At 50.6% G+C, this 21679-nt stretch overlaps 4 protein-coding genes across 4 annotated transcripts; 2 read left to right on the top strand and 2 right to left on the bottom strand.

Annotated features, from left to right (window-relative positions):
- Positions 1-1893: 1893 nt before the first annotated feature.
- IUM83_19443 (Leishmanolysin M8 metalloprotease) lies at positions 1894-3118 on the bottom strand (the record flags this gene model as incomplete). The annotated part of the gene is made up of 2 exons (XM_067944493.1): positions 1894-1905; positions 1991-3118. 2 exons carry the CDS (start codon positions 3116-3118, stop codon positions 1894-1896), a joined length of 1140 nt encoding a protein of 379 aa, XP_067789570.1.
- Positions 3119-7719: 4601 nt separating this feature from the next.
- On the top strand, positions 7720-8012 carry IUM83_19442 (NADP-dependent malic enzyme; the record flags this gene model as incomplete). The annotated part of the gene is made up of 2 exons (XM_067944492.1): positions 7720-7752; positions 7812-8012. 2 exons carry the CDS (start codon positions 7720-7722, stop codon positions 8010-8012), a joined length of 234 nt encoding a protein of 77 aa, XP_067789569.1.
- Positions 8013-8039: 27 nt separating this feature from the next.
- IUM83_19441 (NADP-dependent malic enzyme) lies at positions 8040-17315 on the top strand (the record flags this gene model as incomplete). The annotated part of the gene is made up of 2 exons (XM_067944491.1): positions 8040-8328; positions 17116-17315. 2 exons carry the CDS (start codon positions 8040-8042, stop codon positions 17313-17315), a joined length of 489 nt encoding a protein of 162 aa, XP_067789568.1.
- Positions 17316-17562: 247 nt separating this feature from the next.
- On the bottom strand, positions 17563-17972 carry IUM83_19440 (uncharacterized protein; the record flags this gene model as incomplete). Its single annotated transcript, XM_067944490.1, has 4 exons — positions 17563-17576; positions 17645-17679; positions 17752-17783; positions 17841-17972. 4 exons carry the CDS (start codon positions 17970-17972, stop codon positions 17563-17565), a joined length of 213 nt encoding a protein of 70 aa, XP_067789587.1.
- Positions 17973-21679: the final 3707 nt, after the last annotated feature.

The following is a 21679-nucleotide window of genomic DNA, read 5'->3' as shown; positions in this document are numbered from 1 at the left end:
CGACAAAGCTTGAAGTTGTTCCCGCGATGGATGTTGCTCATGATTGCGCTGGACGTAAAGGAGCAGAACTATACAGCGGATTTCATAGCGCGAGCCTGAATTGACATGTGTGAGCAGAATGCCTTCCTGTCACTGACGGATTCCTTATCGCCATCCGACAATCTGCAGGAGTCCAGCCGTATTAATAGGACTCCCTACAAGTGTAGGACTCAAGCACGCGGACTAATACACTAGGACTGGGGCTGGCTGTCCTCAGCGCGCCAGATAGATGATAGCAAATTGTGCCGGAAATGCATGCATCACGTTGAAGTGTTAAGTGCAGCCGAAGCTTAGTGCTTTCTCCAGAAAGGGCGCCCCTGTACGACCACTTCGTGTGCCGAGTTATCTTATAAGAGAGGACTTTAACAGGCATTGATGTACAACGTGAGATGCGAACGGCGGCCATGGTTTGGATAAACTATAAGTACAATTACAACGCGCAGGACTGGTTTGGTGTGTGTGTTCCGCAAGGGACGGAGTTTGCGCCATGTTCCAGAAGACTTATCGATTGGCACCATTGGCTAACCTTACTCCCTTGCCAGCTACGCAGAGAGTACGGCGAAATCCGCAAGAATGGCGGTGATGTCGTATTTGTGCTTTGTCTCCTGATATGTAAATGTCAGCGTCAAGAATATGCTGCCATAAATCGTTGCGTTGCACTCACTTCTAGGCGAGGTTGGTAGAAAGCAAGCGATCTCTCAGATTCCCCATCGGCCGGCCGTTTGGGAAGCAGCCCGTCTACAAGGCAGGTGTTACGAAGGCCACAGCGTCAGTCTGTGCCAATTTCATCATGTGGATCGAATCTTGCGTATTTTTGTCGTCCGAACTGCTTTCACAGTGCTGCATGGACAAGTATGAAGTTAAGTTATCCTTGTCCACAAAACTAGTAGCATGCTGACGTTTTCGAGCGACACGTCCACCCTTCGAGTGCCAAAATCATGTTGGATAGTAGCCTCGATGTTATTTTGCAGCTGCTACCATGCCTGAATAGTGAGAGTATGAACGAATCTTCACTGCGCAGGCCTTTATGTTTTACACAAAATCGTTCTGAATGTAAGAATACCGAATCAAGTCAGCTTGGCGCGCGAGAAACTAACAAAAATAATGCAGTAAATTCAAGGTCACGGCTATTGTATCGAGAAGAGCCTTGGGCGTGGAGGGATCGAGGAAGACGATGACGTATACAAATGCACAAAACATCGCAGCATGGTTCAATGAATATCCTCTCCCGCCGAATGAACCGCACTGCGGAAAAGGACGACAGCCGTTCCACTCGAAGCTCGTACATGTATACGGAACCCGTCGCATCGTCAATTGAATCACGACTCGCGCTTGCACTGGATGCAAACTTCATGCGAAAATTCATTCATCTCGCGGTTACATACACGTATCTGTACAGTATTCAGTGCTGCAACAGTGAGGCTAGCCATGTCCCACCAAGCACTATCCACAATGAAGTTAAACGCTCCTCGGTAGCTCCATTGGTTGTTGTTCCCGTGGCTATCGTGGCGGTGGTGGCTTGTGTCCTGCTTCCAGAACTAGTGCTGCCATGGTTGGTGGAGTTCGAGGTGCCTCCACTGTCACCTAGAGATGGTTCACTACCGCTAGTTAAACTTGCGTCCGAAGTACTTCCAAGGTCGTCGTCGCTTCCAACTGCCACGTTGATATCTCCAGTGTTGCCGTCACTGCCAACTAGCTCCTCCGTCAGTATAATGCGACTGGGATCGTCGACTTCGCACACCACAAGCGGGTCAGGACAGGTGATGGTGCCCGTAAAGCCTGGTACTGAGAGCGATTCTCCATTTCTGGCGCAGCTGACGATCACCGTATCGCTCGAATTACTCCGAGGGATGGTCAGTTCAACAACTGTAGCGGAAGCGTTGACAACGCATCGCATCGCGTAGCATCCCGTTTGTCTGCTTGGGCTAATGTTCCAGTTCGAGGAATCAACACTTCGCAACGAAGTGGACGTGCACTTGCAGGTGGGGCAGTAGGTCTCACCGAACGCGTTGATATCTGTATCACCAAGTTTGAGCAGATTCGTCGAGATCGTGCAGTCTCCACTCACATACCCAACGTTCAGCGGACAGTAGTCCGCAAAGATGTTTACCCCTCCTTTTCCCGGGTTGCTCGGGAAGTATTGGTATTCCTCAGGGATGACCTGATCTTTGGTGCTAAGCGAGCAAACCGAGCGTGATGTAGCGTCGACGGAGCAACCCTGGAAGTCTCTGGAGGTGCAAAAGTGGTCTGCTGCTACCGGAACTTCGGTAAACGGATCCACGCACTTTTGGGTCGCGAAGGCGCAACCTTTCTTCTGGCCAAAGTGCATGACCTCGGAAGTCGAAGCATTCACTCGATACCAGCCCGAATCAGCGAAAAATGCGAGGGTGAGAGCACTGAAGACATTGCGGTAGCTGTCGACCGGGGACATGTACTCGGGTTCAAAGAGGCGTTCTTCCCAGTGAGAACCCAGACAGCCTCCATCCTGCGACTCAATCTCGGCGCCTTCCAGTGTCGAGCAGTTGAAGTGATCTTGCACATACGCCCGAACGCGCGGAGTCACCATCTTGGCCACGACGTGGCCTCGTTCTGTAGAATACTTTATTGTTGTGTTGGCAGGCTCCACGTAGTAGTCGATCTTATTGTTATTCGGACACGTCCCCGCCAAATACGTTGGTGGGTTCCCTTGCTCGTCTCTAGGCGTTCGCGGGTTTCCGTCTTCATCACGCATTAGAGGGAAGAAGCGCGCCGAGAACCCGAGAGAGTGTGAAAACTCGTGGAGAGCCGTGGAGACCTGGCGCTCGAACGCAGAGTCTGCCGTACTGATCTGAAGCGGGCAAAAGTTGACCATGCCGAACGTAGGGCGGTCGTACTGGTCTTGCTGGCACGTCGACGCGTACGCCAGCGTGCTGCCGCTCTTGCAGTTTGTAGTGTTTTCAGCTCGAACGTAGATCACAAAGTCCGAGTTTGAAACTCCTGTTCCTGGTGGGGAAATTGTGCAGGCATCGCTCGTGCAGCCGTTCGAGGTGCATTTGTCGCAGTACCGCAGCGAGGCGAAGTGCTGGTCTGGAATCGGCATTTCCAAGCATAGCTGGTTCTGCGAGATCGAATGGCACACTGGTGGGGTGGTAGAAAATGAGCTGGTGCAAAAGCGCTCCGCGAAAAGGTTGCCACTAACAGGAACGACTTGAAGGGCCCTGCTGATACGCCGAATAGCTTCATCAACGACTTCAAAGACCCGTGCGCGGGTGGCGTCTGTAAGGTGGCTCAAACTAGAATTGTCGTAGTATGACGTGATGCGGATGGGTTGGTAGATTGTATGTTCCAGTTGCCGTTGTGTATTGTCTTCATCCCGCAGTCTCCGCTTCCGCTCGCTCACTTGAAAAGGGTGACTGTTGTCGTAGTTTTGGGCCCCTGTGACGTATTTGTGTTCCAGCGAATCGTGGATGCAGCTCTCCACTACTTGAAACAAGTACCAAGCTAGAAACAGCGCCAGGGCACGCTTTCGTAGTGAACAAAACTCCATGGATGAACTCGCACCGAGGGTTTTCGCTACTGTCGGCACTCTTGGTCGCTATTCGCTGGTTGGGATATGAACTGCACTTCCCGGCGAGAAGAGGTCATGGTTGTGGCTCTGCTCGAGAAGTACACCAACGTATTAGCTATCTTTGTGTAGATCTCTGGCATGGCGCGTCTAAACTGGTAGTTGAAGCACAGACTCCTGAAATGCGCTCTTCACTCAACGGAATTGCCACCATGTATAGTGCTCGGAGAGCAATGAGCCTTCTTGTTCGGCCATGAAGTGATATCCTTTCTACAACTGCCGACATCGCACGTGTGTGCTTAACAGCCATGACAGATGACCAGCACCTGCGCGACATGGACGGTCTTTTGTACTTCCACGGCGCTACCATCGACCCGGTCAATGGCCTGGAGCTCCAAGACCTCGACAGCCAGCAGCTACTGGCTGACACGGACGCGCTATTGCTGTCACTTCATACTTCAGTCTAGAACATCAGCCCAAAGACCCAAATTATGGCAAGCGATACCAAATTAAAGTCCAAACAAGGGCTCGCCAAGGAGAAAAGCCGGACAGCGTCGAGATGCCTACCGCAAGTGCCAAAAGGAGGAACGGGCCATTTTGCAGGTACAAGACGCCGAATTGAGTCGACAATTGGCCAAATTGCAGCAATTCAAACGTCAAGAGGCAACACAAAGTGCACCTGGAGACACTTTGGCTCTCGGGGCCTGGAAAGCCATCGCCATCAGGCAGTACGAGAGCAGAATGGAATCTGAAGCTCTTCAGAAAAGACTCCGAGCTGCAGTAAATAACCGCGCGTTGATGATCCAAGACTTGGATACACTGTTGAGGAAACGGATGCGCGAAGTCGAAAAGTTGACTTCCGTGGAGGGAGATTCCGACCTCTACAAGAAAAAGACAAGACTCGGCACCAAAGACGCCATGCTCTACAAGATCTATTTCGAGAATCTGGACGCTCTTTATGAAAGGATCGATGAGGTTTTCCAAGAAGTTGGGGTGACGCCGACTCCTGGAGGGATTTTGAGTCGAGACGATTGGGGTGGGTAGAGTACCCTTTAGCTTCCGCCGGGCATGCGATGCAGTGTGGGGATTGGCATCGGTCCGCATCGACAGACAGAACGAGAAGAGTACTATGGATTTCTGGATCAGGAAAACTCATTGGCACTAAAATATTCTGCTCCACATCAAAATAGGAATGGTGAAGTGTTCAATTTGGCGACGTGTCATGTGGCGCGACGATATGTCGAGAAGACACGGATGGTGATGGTTTGGCGAGCGCTTTGTGAGGCGGACGAAGGGTTTCCTGGATTGAATTCGGACGAGACGGGGTCGGCCGTGGTGCATGCTCCAACAAGTGGCGCCCATGATCCCACGACGACACTTGTACAGGCATGCATTCGCATAGTCCGGATGCATTTTCATGATGGCAGCTCGGAAAAAGAAGGAAAAGCCGACCAGTTCATGGAGTTGCCGGTCAAAACTGGTGTTGAAGATAATGAAGAGTTAGGGCGAATGATGGAAAAACTCTTACTGGACGACGCGCTAGCAACAGAGGGGTTGTTCGACAAGAACGGCGACTTATTTTAGTTACTCCTTAATCTTATTTGAATAGCAGGAGAGACACGCTCGCAGATTTTTAAACTGGGATACGAAGCAACGTTAATGCTCTATCGCAGCCCAAATAGGATTATATCCGTGGTATATCAAATCAAAAGATGACCCCCTTTGACACCTATCATACATCTTTTCCTACGTCTACATATTAAGACGTACCGGGCAGATGCTGCGGCTGCGAAGCAGGCGCAGGAGATGCCCGCAAAAAATATACCCTCGTCGCTAAACACAAATCGATTCAGAATCCTCCAATCCCAGCCCCTAGTATAAGCTGTGACTTTGCAGATTACCAAATGCACTGAAGCCATACTGGAGCCCAGAATTCACCTTTTGCTGGCGTAATTCGCGGAGTGCGGTGACATTTGGCAAGACTAAAAACAAATTCGTCAAGTGCAAGTAGTAATTCAGCAGAATTTTTGCCAACTGTAAGATACTCAACCCTTTCGCAAGCCACCATTATTAACTATTCTGTACAAATATAAGGCATTCACTTGTAAAAGGTCACAGAATTCGCCCTTTAACGAAATCACGGTACAGATATCGCTGAGAAACGTTGGCACACGATCAGCGAATACCTCAAAATACGTGGTTAGAGAGGTGCACGTTTATATTAGTGCTGAAGGTGGTGTTCATGACGTTTCCCATGGAGGACGACCCGTCGTTTTCAATGTTATAGCGCAATAACGCAAGTTTTTAGCTATTTCTGTTGTTCACGCCTAAATACTGCGCTCCCCTACGCCTTTTCCAGGCGTAATTCGCGGATTGTCGGCAAGAACAAATACAAATTTATGAAGTGCACGTCATGTCTTTTATGCATAAATATTCAATCGTAACCATACTTAACCCAAGCATCCCACGAACTGAGCGGGAGCGCTGCTCGCGGGCACGAGCACGAGCAGCAAAAAGCCTGCGAGCGCGCTCGTCGGGATTTGAGCGCTCCCTACGAATTCGATTCGACAGGAGAGCGCCAATTCCCCTGCTTCGGGCGTACTTAGTAGGGGGAGCACTGAGGGTGACCGTACCGGCAGAGCTATCCCTATTCTAAATTTGGCAAGAAACCATGTGGTAATTAGGGGTTGTCAATTGTGCACCAGCAAGTATTGTGGTTTGCAGATATTTTGTCGCTCGGATTTAGGGCTTAGATCGATCTCTGAGATAAAATAATTCGAAGACATAAAAAAGCGAGACGGTAGTAAATCGACCTCCAGGCGTAGGTAAGTCGCACCACCTCTTCCTACTTAACATAACGGGCGCATCGTTGGTTCTCAGGACACCGAGGTAACGTCGCCGGTCCGATACGGCTCTGTTGGACGTGTTTAACGGCTCGTTAGCTTCGTCTGTGAGTGCACGAGCGGCTCCTGCAACACTGGGTTTTCCGCTTCTCTGTGGCGTGAGCAGCTCCCCGCCATGTAAGACCACATGTTGATACTACGCTACCAGTTTACTTTAGGAAAAGCGTTTCGTATGAACCGCTGTACCTCCTCTAAATAAAATGTAGGGTGGGCTTTCACGTACTTTCGAACACGGGTAACCACGGCACTCGGCCAACGCGACGAGCGGTTAGTTCGATCTCCTTCATCAACCACACCATCGGTCAAAACCAACTTGTACCAACGTTGCAGTGTTCGCACGTTAGCCCAAAATATATCGCTAACATACTGCACACAGATTCCATACACATGCATAAGAAAAACAGCTCGTCAACGGTAGTCGGGAGTGTTGGAAAGCATTCCAAGTTGCTGCTGTTGAAGTTACAGTGAAGTGCTGCTGGAGCAGATAAGGGACGAGGCAGTTGAGGTAGTGTAGTCTAACGGTTGCATGCATGTCTAGGAGAGAGGGAGAAGGAGCTTGGCTGCGGCCATTCCCCAACTTACCGCCAAGAACAAGTTGTATTTGTGCGTGTGAGCTTTGTGGTGACATATTCCAACAGGGAGAGTGCATGCTGCACTTGTGCACGATGAAGGTTTTCGGAAACTGCGGTGCTTCGACAGATCGGCAGCGCGATCTGCCGACCACTCGTCAAGTGTCCAGATGTAAGTGTCCAATTGCATATTATATATATATAAAGCACGGCATTATAATCCGTACACAGCCATCGCGATTTAAAATAAATCGGGCCGAATTGCGTTTTTGGATCGGCAATTCGACCACAGATAGCGTAAATCGAGATCGAGATCGAGACTGGTGAAAATAACTTGGTCGAGTTAGTGGCCATCTGTTTTTATATCGGGCGCCAGATATTATAACTCGGGCAAAACACTAGGTGAAAACGACAAACGCATTATAAAGCATAATAGAATTTTTTTCGGAACTGTCGATGCCAGGATTATTTTAGCCCTAATCGTCCAGGATTACCCAGGATTATACTTACATATGTGTCCAGGATTGTACTGGACCGAATATATTTAAATTACCGCAAAAAATAAGCGTGCGGAATAGGCTAAATTTGTCCAGCGCTGTGCTATTCCTAAGAAATGACCACGACCATGTTACCGGTTAGCCCAGCGCTTCACGTGGACTAGTCCATGAACGCCGCCAAGGCCAAGTACGGTGATAAGGTGCTGCAGTTCGAGGACTTCGGCAACTCGACGACCTTCAACCTGCTCGCAAATACCAGAACACACATTGCACGTTCAACGACGACATCCAGGGCGCGGCCTCGGTCGTCCTCGGTGGCCTGCTGGCCGCTGTGCCTCTTTCGGGCAAGGACATCTCGGAGCAGATCTTCCTGTTCCTCGGAGCCGGTACGAGCATCATCGACCTGATCGCCCAGGCCATCGCTCAGGCGACCGGCAAGTCAGTGGAGGATTCGGGCTAGCAGATCTGGCTGGTGGACTCGCGTGGCCTGATCGTCGAGTCCTGCAAGGAGTCCCTGCAGCACCACAAGCTACTGTTCGCCCACGACACCCCCGCGTGCCCGGACCTCCTGTCGGCCATCGACCAGATCAAGTCCACCGCCCTCATCGGTGTGTGCACGATTGCCGAGGCCTTTAGCAAGGAGGTGTGCCAAAAGATGTGCGAGATCAGCAAGCGGCCGATCAGCTTCGCGCTGAGCAACCCCACCTCGAAGGCCGAGCGCACAGCCGAGGAGGCGTACACGTTTACAGACGGCAAGTGCATCTTTGAAGGCAGTAGTCCGTTTGACCCTGTTGTGTGCAACGGCAAGCGCTTCGTTTCCATATTCGTGCCAATCAACTTCAACAATGCTCACTGGTGTAGTATTATTGTCGAAACGCACACGAAAATTATATATTGCTATGATCCTCTCAATCACAAGCAATATACGACCGCAATCGAAGTTCTCGCGTCGAGTCTAAAAACCAGGGTTTTGCACTCATTTCGTATTGTGACCGACAATAATCCGCTTCAATCCGATGCATTTAGTTGCGGCGTCTACGTCTGCTGGATGTTGTTGTTTTTGGTGGTTGTGTGGAAGAGGGCAAATGCCGAAGTATGATTTATCGTTAAGCCTAAATCTACGTTACTGTCCTCCTCTTCCTGTTGTTCCCCTTGTGCTCCTTGATGCCTCTCATCATGTTGTTTACCCTACCGAGGACTCCGTGCCAGTCTTCGGTCTATCCAACCGCATCACGGCTAGGCACGTGCCGTGCCCACCGTCAACTCGTTCACCGCGGAGTCATCTCCGGACGAGTCTTCGCTGGGTCCGTCCCGTCTCCGGATGAGTCTTCGCTGGGTCCGTCCTGTCTATACTGGCGGTACACAATACCATTAGTCCTGTCTACACTCGCGGCGCACAATACCAACACTCCCACTCGCCGCTAGTGTTGAGCAGCCTTGGCGATGACTCGACTCGCCTCGAGCAGGTACTGCAGGCGCTTGGTTCCCACAGCCTTCGTTAACATGTTGGTGAGCTGATCCTTCGTCGGCACGTAGTCGACCGCGATGACTCCCCGCGCCACGTTCTCACGGACAAAGTGGTGCTTGATGTCCACATGCTTGGTTCGAGCGTTGTAGCCTGCGTTACTTGCCAACGCGATGGCACCTTGGTTATCCTCCCACACTTGCGTAGCTCCCACTTGCTCGTGGCCCAGGTCCTTCAGCATGGCTCGGGCCCACAGCACCTCCTGGGTGCACAGTCCGAGTGCCATGTACTCGGCCTCCGCCGAGCTTAGCGCCACCGTGCGCTGGTACTTCGACTTGAAGACCACCGGCGCCCCGCTGATCATCACCATCATTCCGGACAGCGAGCGGCGGTCGTCCAGATTGCTGCCCCAGTCCGCGTCCGTGTACGCCTCGACCACGATCTTCTCCTCGTTGCCGTTGTAGATGATGCCGACGTCTCGGGTGCTCTTTAGGTACCGGAGCACTCGGACCGCAGCCTTCCAATGCTGTTGCCCAGGATTCTCCAAGAATCTCGACAACTGTGTGACTATGTATGCCACATCCGGGCGAGTGCACGTTGTGATGTACAACAGACATCCAATGAGTGCTCGATATGGCTTTACCTGCATTATCTCACGTTCGGTGTGAGTCGTCGGTGACTGAGTCTTCGTCAGCTTCAGACCCGACTCGCACGGGTGCACCACCACCTTGGCGTCCTGCTGGTTGAACCTCTTCACCACGTCGTCAATGTAACGCGTCTGCTTTATCATGAGCGTCTTGGCCATGTAGTCGTGGTTGATCTCCATACCAAGGATGAATTTGGCTTCGCCCAACTCCTTCATCTTGAACGAGTTCTTGAGCGCCACCTTGACCTCCTGGATCTCGGCAGTCGTCTTGGCCGCAATGATCATGTCGTCCACGTACAGGCAGATGTACACGTACTTGTTATCCTTGCCCTTGACGTAGACGCACTGGTCGGCACCGCAACTCCGAAATCCGATGTTCACGAAGACTCGGTGGATAGTCTTGTGCCAAGCATACGCTGCTTGCTTCAGACCGTAGATCGCCTTCTCGAGTCTGCACATCATGTTCCTCGCGTTCGCGACGCCATAGGGCACCTCCATGTACACTCGCTCCGTGAGTCCGCTGTTGAGGAACGCAGTGTCCGCATCCAACTGGTCGGCCACGTACGCCTTCGCCACCACCAACAACAACACAACTCGGATTGAGTTCATGTTGGCCACTGGCGAGTATGTATCGAAGAAGTCTACGCCAAACTTATGCTTGAACCCTTTCGCCACCAGGCGAGCCTTGTACCTGATTACTTGGCCGTGCTCGTTGCGCTTCTTCGCGAACACCCATCGACATCCGATCGGCCGAGCATTCGCAGTCCTTTGCACCATCGTCCAGGACCCATTGTCGGCGTGTGCTTCTAACTCCGCGTTCATCGCCTTGATCCACTCCGAAGACTCGTTGCTACGCATCGCCTGTTGATACGTGCTTGGCGGGTCGTCCGCCTCACCGACATCTGCAGCGTACGCCAACACAGCTTCTGCAAGTAGGTTATCCTCGTGGCTTAGGCGATGGAGGCCAGAAGTGATCGTCGTTGTCCAAGTCTTCGCTGCTGTGCATCATCGAGTCTTCAGTGCCTGCTAATCCATCTCCAAGAATAGCAGCTTCACGTACGCGCCGGATTCGTTCCGGTTCTGGGCGGAACACCATTTCCTCCGTCATCGCTGGATCCCCAACCCTTTGGAAGTTCGTCAGAACCTGTACCGATGACTCGTTCAACTCCGCCTCTCGCATCTCCGAGTCTTCGGCGGTGTCTCCCACTGACTCCAATGGGTTATCAGTCGTAGGTTGCTGCGCAGGGTCCGATAATGCAGCATCCTCTCCATCCTTCGTCACTTGGATGGTCACCGAGTCTTCGGTGGACGCCGTGTCGTAGATGCCATTTACTTCTCGCTCGTCGAGTTTCACCGATCTGGTCACCTTCACCTTGTTTGACTCCAAGTCGTACACTCGGTAACCCTTCGAGCCTTCGGCGTACCCCAGGAACATGCACTTGAAGCTCTTTGCTTCCAACTTCGTGCGTTTTGCCTTGTCAACGTGTGCATACCCGATCGATCCAAACACACGTAAGTGGTCCAACCGAGGTTTCACCTTGAACGACAACTCGTACGGAGTCTTCGTTGGGTGCACACTGTTGGTCGACCGGTTGATTAAGTACGCTGCCGTGCTGACTGCCTCTGCCCACCACAACGTTGTCACACCCTTGTAATGCAGCATGCTCCGATCTTTCTCCATGATCGTACGATTCATCCGCTCTGCCACTCCATTCTGCTGAGGGCTATACGGGACGGTCTTCTGGTGCATGATCCCGTTCTGCCGGCAGATCTCGTTCATCGACTTGTTGACGAACTCGCTGCCATTGTCCGAGTGCAGACACTTGATGCGCTCTCCCCACTGATTCTGATACAGCTTCATGAACAGCTTGAACTTGACCGCGACCTCGCTCTTCTTAGTCAAGAAGTACACCACGACGTGCCGCGAGTAGTCGTCCACGAAGGTGAGCACATACCTGGCCCCGCCCTTAGACTTCGTCTTCATGGGGTCCATCACGTCCGTATGAACGAGCTCTAGCGGACGTGTCGTTTTCGTCAACGAACGCGATGGGAAGTGCGCGACCGTCTGCTTGCCCTTCATGCATCCGCCGCATAGGGTCTTAACCATTTTCTGGGTCATCGGCAGCCCAGTCGTGGCTTGCCGAGTCTTCGCCAACGAGTCGTCGTTGAGGTGTCCCATGCGAGCGTGCCAAAGATCCCACCCGCTTTCGACCCCCGAGTACTCCGTGTAGTACACTGTGTCCTGCTGGCATTCCAGCACGTACGCCTTGCCAATCTTCTTCCCCGAAGCGATCGCCGTCGACTTGTTCCAAATGACACACGACTTGCGCTGGAACTCCACGTTCATGCCGCGCTCAGCCAACTTTCCAACCGAGAGCAGTCGTCGGTCGAGGCCGGGTATGTGGAGTACCTCCACCATTCGGATCTGCTTGCTGTCGATGCCCGTCAAGCCTACTGATCCCGTCCCAGCCACGCGAATCTTCTTTCCGGTCGAACCCCTTGCCGACCTTGTTGAACCTTTGGTTCTTACCCTTACCTCCGAACGAGGTAGCCTTCAGCGCACGCTCCGAAGACTCCTTCTTCTCTTGTCGCTCGTACTCCTTGAGCAACTTCTCCTTGACCTCGATGAGCGTCACGTCCTTGGAGTTCTCGACGATCGATGAGATCAACTCGTACTCAGCAGGCAGACTACTCAGCAAAATAATGATTTGTCGGCCATCGTCCAGCGGCTCGCTTAGCGTTTGCAGGCCCACGATGAGCTCGTCGAACTTGTCCAGATGCTTCGCCATCGCCGAGCCTTGCTCCATCTTGAACTCATGGAGGCGACGAGTCATCGCCACGCGGTTATGCATCGTTGTCCGGTTGTAAAACTCTCCCAGAGTATTCCACGCTTGAATGGCCGAGGTGGCCGACCGAATCTTCGTGTGGTGCTCCACCGCCACCCCTTAGGCGATGAGTCCGAGCGCCTTCATGTCGTTGAGCAACCAGGCCTCGGTGACCTCATTCGGGTCCTTCACCAATTGCACGTGCGCCAGCAGCCCCTTCCTCGTCAGCGTCATCCGCACAGCGAACTCCCAGTGGAAGTAGTTGTCGCTTCCCAGGATGTCTTCGGCCTTCTTGCTGGACGTCGTCATGTCCGTCGTCGTGGGCTAGAGTGTGTGCAGCTGTTAACCTGTTGTTTTTGGTGCTTGTGTGGAAGAGGGCAAATGCCGAAGTATGATTTATCGTTAAGCCTAAATCTACGTTACTGTCCTCCTCTTCCTGTTGTTCCCCTTGTGCTCCTTGATGCCTCTCATCATGTTGTTTACCCTACCGAGGACTCCGTGCTAGTCTTCGGTCTATCCAACCGCATCACGGCTAGGCACGTGCCGTACCCACCGTCAACTCGTACACCGCGGTGTCATCTCCGGACGAGATTTCGCTGGGTCCGACCCATCTCCGGATGAGTCTTCGCTGGGTCCGTCCTGTCTACACTGGCGGTACACAATACCATCAGTCCTGTCTACACTCGCGGCGCACAATACCAACAGATGTTCATCAAACGAAGCCTCTTGGAAGCGTCGCAAACGATGGATATGACAGAGCTTATTATTAAACGACGCTTTGAACTGTTCTACTACGTGCATACAGGCCGGCTGATGAAAAGTGAAGTCACTTAGGTGTAAAAAAAAACTAACAGGTAAGTTAGGGCGCCACTACCGACACTACGGCGTGATAATACACTTCCCATGTTTTATTGTCTTTGTAAGCCACCCGTTGAACATCCACCTCATCGCTGGAGAGAGAACGCTGCTCTTAAAGAGATTACTGCTCATACAGTATACGCGGCAGTATTGGCCGCGAAAAAAAATTCTACTTGCTGCTGCAGCCCAAAAAGCATCGATTTTTGTGCAGGTAGCAAAAAGCACTCTCAGCCAATCAGATGACCGCAAAAAAATCCGGTCTTGCTGCAAAAAAAAAAAAATGCTTGCTGCTGCACAATTGACAACCCCTATCGTAGATTTGGCAATTGATAGATGTAGCGAGATTCCGCAGGGTTAACAGGTGGAGGGTATCAACCATGATTTTTTTCTCTACCAGTCCATTTTGTGGACTTGGCATATTTCTCTAAGCCCTTGATGGGTTTGGATTCCCTAACTTGCAGATCGCTGTACATCTTTCGATACTGCAAGAAGTATTTGTAGTTCTCCTGCCCACTGGCTGAACCCCACGTGCCGGTAAGTCCCAGTTTCGGAAAGACCTGCGGTGGGGTCAGCAAACCGTCAAGCCAACTGCTAAGTCGCGCTTTCATGATGTCTTCCACAGTCGAGGCCGGCAAATGCGATATCGGAGCATCGAAGTATTTGACGTAGTACCGGAAAAAGTACTTGGAGTAGCGTCCGTAGTTTTTGTCTTCTCGGCCCGTCACCTTCAAAAGCCCCCTGACCTTCTCGGGCGTAAATCCAAGCGATAGATATACCTTTAGCTCTACCTTCTTCTTGATAGAGCTCGCAATGGCACCAACGGCGCTTGTCACGGTGATCTGCCGCTCTTCTTCAACGCCGCTAAGAAACCGGTTGATACCTGCGTTCTGCATCCCAACCTGGTGCGGAGGCAAAATTGGAGCATCGGGATGAGACAACCTTGCCATCTTGAATTGTTTTGAGTTCGTAGAGAAGACCTCGCTGGGCAACCAAAAGTATAATGGACAATAACAGGATTTGACCAACACTCATGGCTACTCGTTGCGCGATCGAAAGCAAAATGACAACAATTCCAACACGGAGTTCGTGAACCGGTTTGACCAGTTGTGACGATCGACAACGCAAGTACTATAATACGCGCGATGTGCAGTTCATCGCACCATGGATTTACGTCTTCAGTTACTGTATAATAACCGTTGCTTTACTAACGCACGTCAGATCGCCGAAAGCAAAACGTGCAAAGAGCAGACTTTGCCAGATTGATTACTGTGTTTATTCTGGTTGCAGCCCAGCTGTATTAACAAATGTTTTATTCTTGGCAAGGTAAGCTATGTAGCTATTCTGTCATTTGTCGCACAATTTGGACATTTTTATGCCGAATCTATCATTTCCCCAAGCACGGGACTTCGATTTGCCAGCCACTTTTCCATGCTGATCGGACTTTTGCCAAATGCTGGCACTGTTTCACTAATCTACCGGTAGTCAAATCATGACTTCCCCCAACAAATGGTGGCACTCTGAAAAATGCGGACAAATCACCAGTACCCTGGCAAAAAAGATATCGTTTGCATCGGGATGCGTCAGATCCAGTTGGCGCTCGTGCTGAGGCGCTAAAATATGATCGCCGCCTTGCCATTACATGTACCGTACCGTAAGCGTACCGACATTCCTTTGTAATAGGGCACCTCCCTCACATCCTAAGAAAAGCAGATTGGCCAATAGCAATGGGAGCTCGTACGACTGGGATAATCCTTTGTCAAAGGGCACCCGAGTACATATTTTGCACATGTGTAGAAACAGTGACATCCTCCCACACAGTTTCCTCATAATTTTTTTATAACTCTTGTTTCTAAGCGCCTGACACATGATATTAAATCGGTCAGTCCAAGAGCAAGGATTAGATCTATATAGTTTCTATTTGCTCAGTCGTCTTGCTGCATTGATCCACTAATGTGCTTAGTGAGTCTTTGCTGACTGCGTGCGAGGTGCTCGCCGGCAACGAAGAGGCCGGCTCACATTGTAGTCCGAAAGCATTATCTGATCTGTTGCTTCGGCTGGACAGCATCCAGATTAGCCGACACATTCCAGTAAGCGATTGATGACTTCGGATGGATGCAGACCGGTTGTGGAAAGGCCCAAAATTTCAATACTGGTTACCGGCTTCAGTTTACCGGCTTCAGTTTTACTGGAGCCAGTTACCGGACGCCTAATTAATGTGTGTTGGGCTGGCCACAGCACTCCCTCCGGGGTCACTGCTATCCCAGTAATATCAGCATATAAACGACCAGACTCCATAAAAAGCTTCGACGGGATGATGTAAGCGAGACACTGATTACATGGCTAACAAACATAGGTCGAAGCTCACCAAATCCGAAGAAAAGGAGTGCTAAACGCAAAACAAACAAACAAATCCGATCAAAGACAACCAAACACAGCACTACTGCAGGGCTCGTAAACGGACCAAACCGAAATAGGAGTATGGAGGGACAAACTGTAGTTAAATGCACAAACATTATATGATTTTTAACAATTACCAAACAAATTTGCAAAACTGATATCACATTGAACAGGAAGACAACTTTTAGGGAGCTCTACTCTTGTATTTCAAATCCTTGCATCTTTTTTGGGCAAACGAGTGTGCCCTATTACAAAGGAAATTCGGTATTATTATTATTATTTAATAATACATACAGTACGTATAAAGGATGGGATCTAGTTCAGCGAGTAATAGCGCGAGCGGATGATCTACTGAGGAGATTAAGTTCTTCAAAAAAAGTTCTTCAAATACCGCATCGTATTCCCGCATACTACAGTGTTTTGCCTCAATAGCGCAGTCGTACTTTGTATACAATTTCTCAAGTAAATGGGGTGACAGAGGTTTTACTAGTCGCCTACGAGTGGGAGTAGGTCGCAATGATGCCGCGCAAGCGCTCAACTTCAGGCGCTGCAGCCTCTAAGTCGACCGCACTTGGTTAGGCTTGGCTAATGAAAGAATGAGGAGCGAGTCGCTCCGGTCGCTCCGACCGACCAAGGTGATCTTGGCGCGCAATGACATGAGTGTGACGCTTTTTGTTTTGACGTTTTCCCCTATGTCCTCGGTTGTGGTAATTTGATTGGCGGAACCATACTGTCGATGGCGTGATTGGCTGAATCTTGCTGTTCGTGAAAAACAGGGTGATTATATATAGTCTGCGAGGTTATTAGATGTGATGGCTGCGCTATTGAGGCAAAACACTGTAGTATATCATAAGGCACGCGTTATTTAGCCCGACTGGCGTGGAAGAGACAGGCGAAACATGCCCGATTTCACCAGACTGATGCCCGAACAAGCCCGACTGGACAAAAAGTCGGTTCAAGCAACGCAATGACTGTATACGTATAGTCGGATACGTGAAACACTGCACTCTATACTTTCTTAGCGCAAAGTCCGACGGGGTCAACACCAACTTCTCTGCAAGTGCGCGAACACCATGCTTAAAGCTCAGACCCATCGGGTCGTAGATGGACACGTCTTTTAGTGTTAGATCCATCATAATTCGCAGTTCGAAGAACTGTCGTTTGGGGCTGTTTTCGGATGTCATCAATTAACATTCGTGCAACATTCTCCTACTCCAGGGATGTCATCGAGTAACATAGTGCAACACCAGCCATCTCTGGAATACAGGGCGGTTAAACATCAACAGCGTTTGCAGTCGTCCAGAGATCTACGACTACTTCGGCATTCGGCAAGTCGTGGGCCATGAGGGACGTGCTGTTCTTGTCGCTGCAGGGAGAGTGCGCTTTCATGAGATCCCCGCCGCACCGGCTGCGCCGCCCGCTCACTACGGCCACCCGGCCGGTTTCTTCGTCTGGCTCATCAACGAGCCCGTGAACACCTGCGTCGAGCATAATTTCGAGGTGGCATTGCAAGAAGAAAAACGGTTATGCGCTCAATCCGCTGCCGTTTTGCAATCTTTTAACACCAATTAATGTATTCCTTTTCAGTCTATATGTCGTTTGTTTCAGCCTTCGAACTGCGTCTCCCCACGGGTCCACCACCTGGGTCCCCGAATCAAAACTTTTTCTGTGGACATTCCAACAAACATGCCCGTGAAGACACTCATAGGAACGGAAGTCGTTTTAGGGCTGACAATGATGACATCAGTTCTCTATCTGAACAATGTAGATATAACAACGTTCATGGTATCGTCCGAGAGCTGAACTTTCACCTACAAGGTCAAGCAGTCCCGCCTGTATTTTAGTTCAAGTGTTAGAATATTTGAATTGTTGTAATAGACGTCAAGCTTGGTCTTACGTACCGTTGGAGACAAAAGCGGAGTGCATTTCAACTTGGCTGGGAAATCAGTCTGCTGCGTGAGCCCCCGACTGGCCCGACTGACTCGACTGACTGACATGCCTGACTGACCGACTTGCCGACTTGCCGACTGACCGACTGACCTGGATGGCAATCCGACCCGATTAGGCTCGACCAGACCAAACCAAGACCAGTCTCACCTGTGCACTGCAGCCCTCCGCCGGGATTTCCTGCCGAGATCGCTTGCTTGTTGACTTGGATTTGTATTTTCCGTGGTGCGTGCACACCAACGTCCTAGCATACTGTCTCCACGAAGCCGAAATCACCCTCATCAACGCCACCGTGTCCAGAGCCCGCTTGGTCGCGACGCGCTCACGAAGCTCTTACGGAAGAGGCGCAAGCGAGCAGAGCAGAGCGCCGTTGCCTCTCGTTGGCACTCGCCGTCCGTGTGTCTCTCCGCCGAGTCCCGTGCGTCGGCCTCTATCTGCACCGCCGAACAAGATGATGATACTGCGCGCCGACGAGGTGCCGCCGCCGCCGTCCTCCCGCGGCGGAAGCAGCTCCGCCGCCGCCGAAGGCGGCGCGCTCCGTTTCCCCCTCCCCGTTTGGCGCTCAGAAATTCTGTGGCTGGCAGCGGTATACGCGAGGTATACTATCCGCAGTGCGAGGAGCAATCGATTTGCTAGGGAAAGGGTAATCCAGTCGGGCAAAATAATCACTCTCATATCATAAAGTGCACTTGGTACATGTATTAGCCAATCACAGTAACTTTTACTATCAGCTATCTCAAGACAAACTAACGTAGAATACCGAATAGTACACGGCGGTCTATTGTTATAAACCGCCTAACAGCTTTACGCTGCCACTTGAGTCGAGTTTGTAGAGGTCGTGAACACGCACAGCAGACACGTCAACGCAGTGTTCGCCCACTTAGCAGTTTTGGGATTGCGGGAGCTCCACCAGAGTGGACTCCTTTACGAGAAAACGCGTTGTACTAAACTAAACTAAGTATCGATCGGGCGGGCGACTACAAACACCATACAAACTACAAGTATCTGAGGCTGTGAGCAGCACAGGCCTCATACTCCCCCGAAACTTGTAGTCTGCATCATCAATCCGGTTGACCCACTTCAGATTCTTCAGTGCACAGGCATTCAACACCTAATTGCTTTCGGTGTTTGCGGAACTTGTTCTTTCCCAGCGCCTTGGTTAGAGCATCTGCTGGCATATCGGCTGACGACAAATGCTTGATCTGCATGTAACCAGCATTCACGTAGTCAATGACCTTGTACACTGCCAAATCTAAGCATTTGATTTTGTGGTGGCCGCTTGAGTGTGTCATCACTTGAACGGCAGACATGTTATCTGTCCACAATGTTGCAGGAAACTGCACAGGCACTCCTAATTCGACAAGCAGATTTTGTAGCCATCGAATTCGATCGGCGCATGAACTTGCAGCAGTCAGTTCTGCACTACATGTGTCGGTGAGTGCAGCATCTTGATGCTTACTCTGACAAGCAATAACACAACCACCAAGTTTCACCACTTGACCCGAAATTGACGACGAGTGTCAGGGTCGTTGCCGAGATCAGCATCCGCGTAGCCAACAATCGACGAATCTTCTTTTGCAATTTTCTTCGGTAGAACCAGCCCATAGGAAGCACATCCTTTCGGATATGCTAACACTCGCTGAGCCAAAGTGTAGTGTTCTTCCGTGTAGCAATTCATGAACTTACTCAGAATTGAAACTGCATTCGCTATGTCGGGCCGCGTACAACGTACCAGATACTGCAGCGAGCCTACGATTTGACGGTAAGGTAAATCAGACCGATTCACCTCAGGTCCATACGGTTCTTTGGGTTTGGCTGGCCTAACCTTCATATCCATTGGAGTACGTGCAACACGAGCGTCACATACACCAAATTTCTCCACAAGATGGCGAACGTACGACTCCTGCGAAAGTGTAACTCGATCTGTCTCAAGTTTCACATCCATGGCTAGCAGCAGGTTCACCTCGCCCAAATCCTTCAGCTGAAACTCCTTCTTGAGCTCTTCGATTAGCCACTCGATGTGTTCGGTCTTAGCAGCAATGACCACATCATCGACGTAGACTGTAAGAAACATGGGGGGTGTCGCCTATCCACGTCACGTAGACACCATCTGCAATAACACTAGCCTTGAAACCAAGTTTTAACAAGTATTTCTTCAGAGTTTCATTCCAGATGAGAGGAGCCTGCTTCAAGCCATACAAACTTTTCTTCAGCAAGCAAACACGACCACTCCCATCGTTGAATAATTCTGGTTGCTCCATGTACACATCGACGTCCATGCAGCCATTAAGAAAAGCTGTAGTGAAGTCGATTTGACGAAGGTCCAGATCGTAATAGAATGCTAAAACAATCACCACACGAATTGCCTCCATGCTAACTACTGGTGAATAAATTTCCCAATAGTCCGAACCAAATACTTGCTCAAAGCCTCGAAGGGTAAGCCTGGCCTTATACCGTTCAATCTCTCCGTGTTGATTTCGTTTAATTACGAAAACCCAACGACTTGTCATGACTTTGCTGTTTGGTGGACGATCCACCAGTATCCACGTTTCGTTCTTTTGGATGAGGTTGAATTCAACTTCCAGTGCTTCTAGCCATTTATCTCGATCAGGACCAGTTATTGCTCCACGAACATTCTTAGGCAGTTTGTCCATAGTCGAAATAAAATAGTTCGCCAACGAATACCCACGGAGCCGAATATTTGGTCGGCGAAGGCGAGTTGATCGTCGGAGAGGCTCAGGCTGTGTCTTCATCGAACGAAGAGGCTGCTTCACCTCGACCAAGCCGGGTTTTCCTTCGTATTTTACCAACCCAGGCTTTCGTTTCTTGCGACTGCCTTGCTGATCACCTTCAACGTCTTGCTGCTGATCACCATACTCGATCGAATTTTCACTAGCAGGTAAACTATCGTCAGAATTCTCCGCATCATCACTCAGGGCCAGCTCCCCCGTACATTTGTGCCTTTCAGGAATAGAGGCAGCTTCGGCCGCCTCAATCTTCCCCGTACCGCTAGTTCTCACTCTCTTCTTGCCAATGCCTCCGTCTCCAACTTCCTGGTCATCCATGCTCTCATCACCGGAGTCGTGAGATGCTACGGCGACCTCGTTGGCAGAATCGGAGCACGTGTAATCATGAAGAGGCAACTTTACGTACGGAATTGTATCGGGTAGCACCACACCTAACTGATGAGAGTATACTTTCTCCAATAGTTGACTTACATAGTCACCTGCTACAGTCCACTGTTCACGAAATTTTACGTCGCGTGATTCAACAATTCGACCCGAGACTAGATCCAGCATGCGATACCCAATCGTCGTTTCAGGATAACCGAGGAAAAGTGACTCCCGCGCTGTTGGAGCATGCTTGCCTTTCCGTTTCTTCTTCGGAACAAAATACGTGACAGCACACACCCCATACACGTAAGCCAGACACATCAGGTTTCCGACCTTCATAGAGCTCGTACGGCGTACGACCCTGATTGGCTTTCGTAGGCGAGAAACTGTTACGGCAAATTTCAATCCTTCTCTCCACAAACTCGTCGGCAATCCTGTCGTCACTAACATCGTGCGAACAGCCCGCAGCATTATGCTGTTCATCTTTTCAACGAGACTATTTTCTTCGGGCGAGTACGTATTTGTGCGTACAGGGCGAATTCCAGTCTCCCGCATGTACTTCTTCAAGGCTTCGTTCTTGAACTCAGTTCCTTGGTCTGAACCGATAAATCTGACGCGCAGTCCACTTTGATGTAGCTGTAGTATGAGCGTCTTCAAGTTATCACCACTCTCAGATTTTTGCTGTAGCAAGAAGCCCCATAAATAACGAGAGTATTCGTCCTCGACAAGTTGGAATTTTGTTTTTCCGCCAACTGTGTTTTCTCCATAGCTACATACATCAGACATCAACTTTTCGCAACAGCGAATTGAACGCCGCGACCGCAACCGCTTGTAGGACATTCTCCGCGACTTGGCCAACGTGCAACTCAAGCAGTC

Source organism: Phytophthora cinnamomi (assembly GCF_018691715.1).
Source record: "Phytophthora cinnamomi strain GKB4 chromosome Unknown Contig51, whole genome shotgun sequence".
NCBI lineage: Eukaryota > Oomycota > Peronosporomycetes > Peronosporales > Peronosporaceae > Phytophthora > Phytophthora cinnamomi.
The sequence above is the reverse complement of the archived record's forward strand: the minus strand, read 5'-3'. Positions and strand labels throughout refer to the sequence as shown.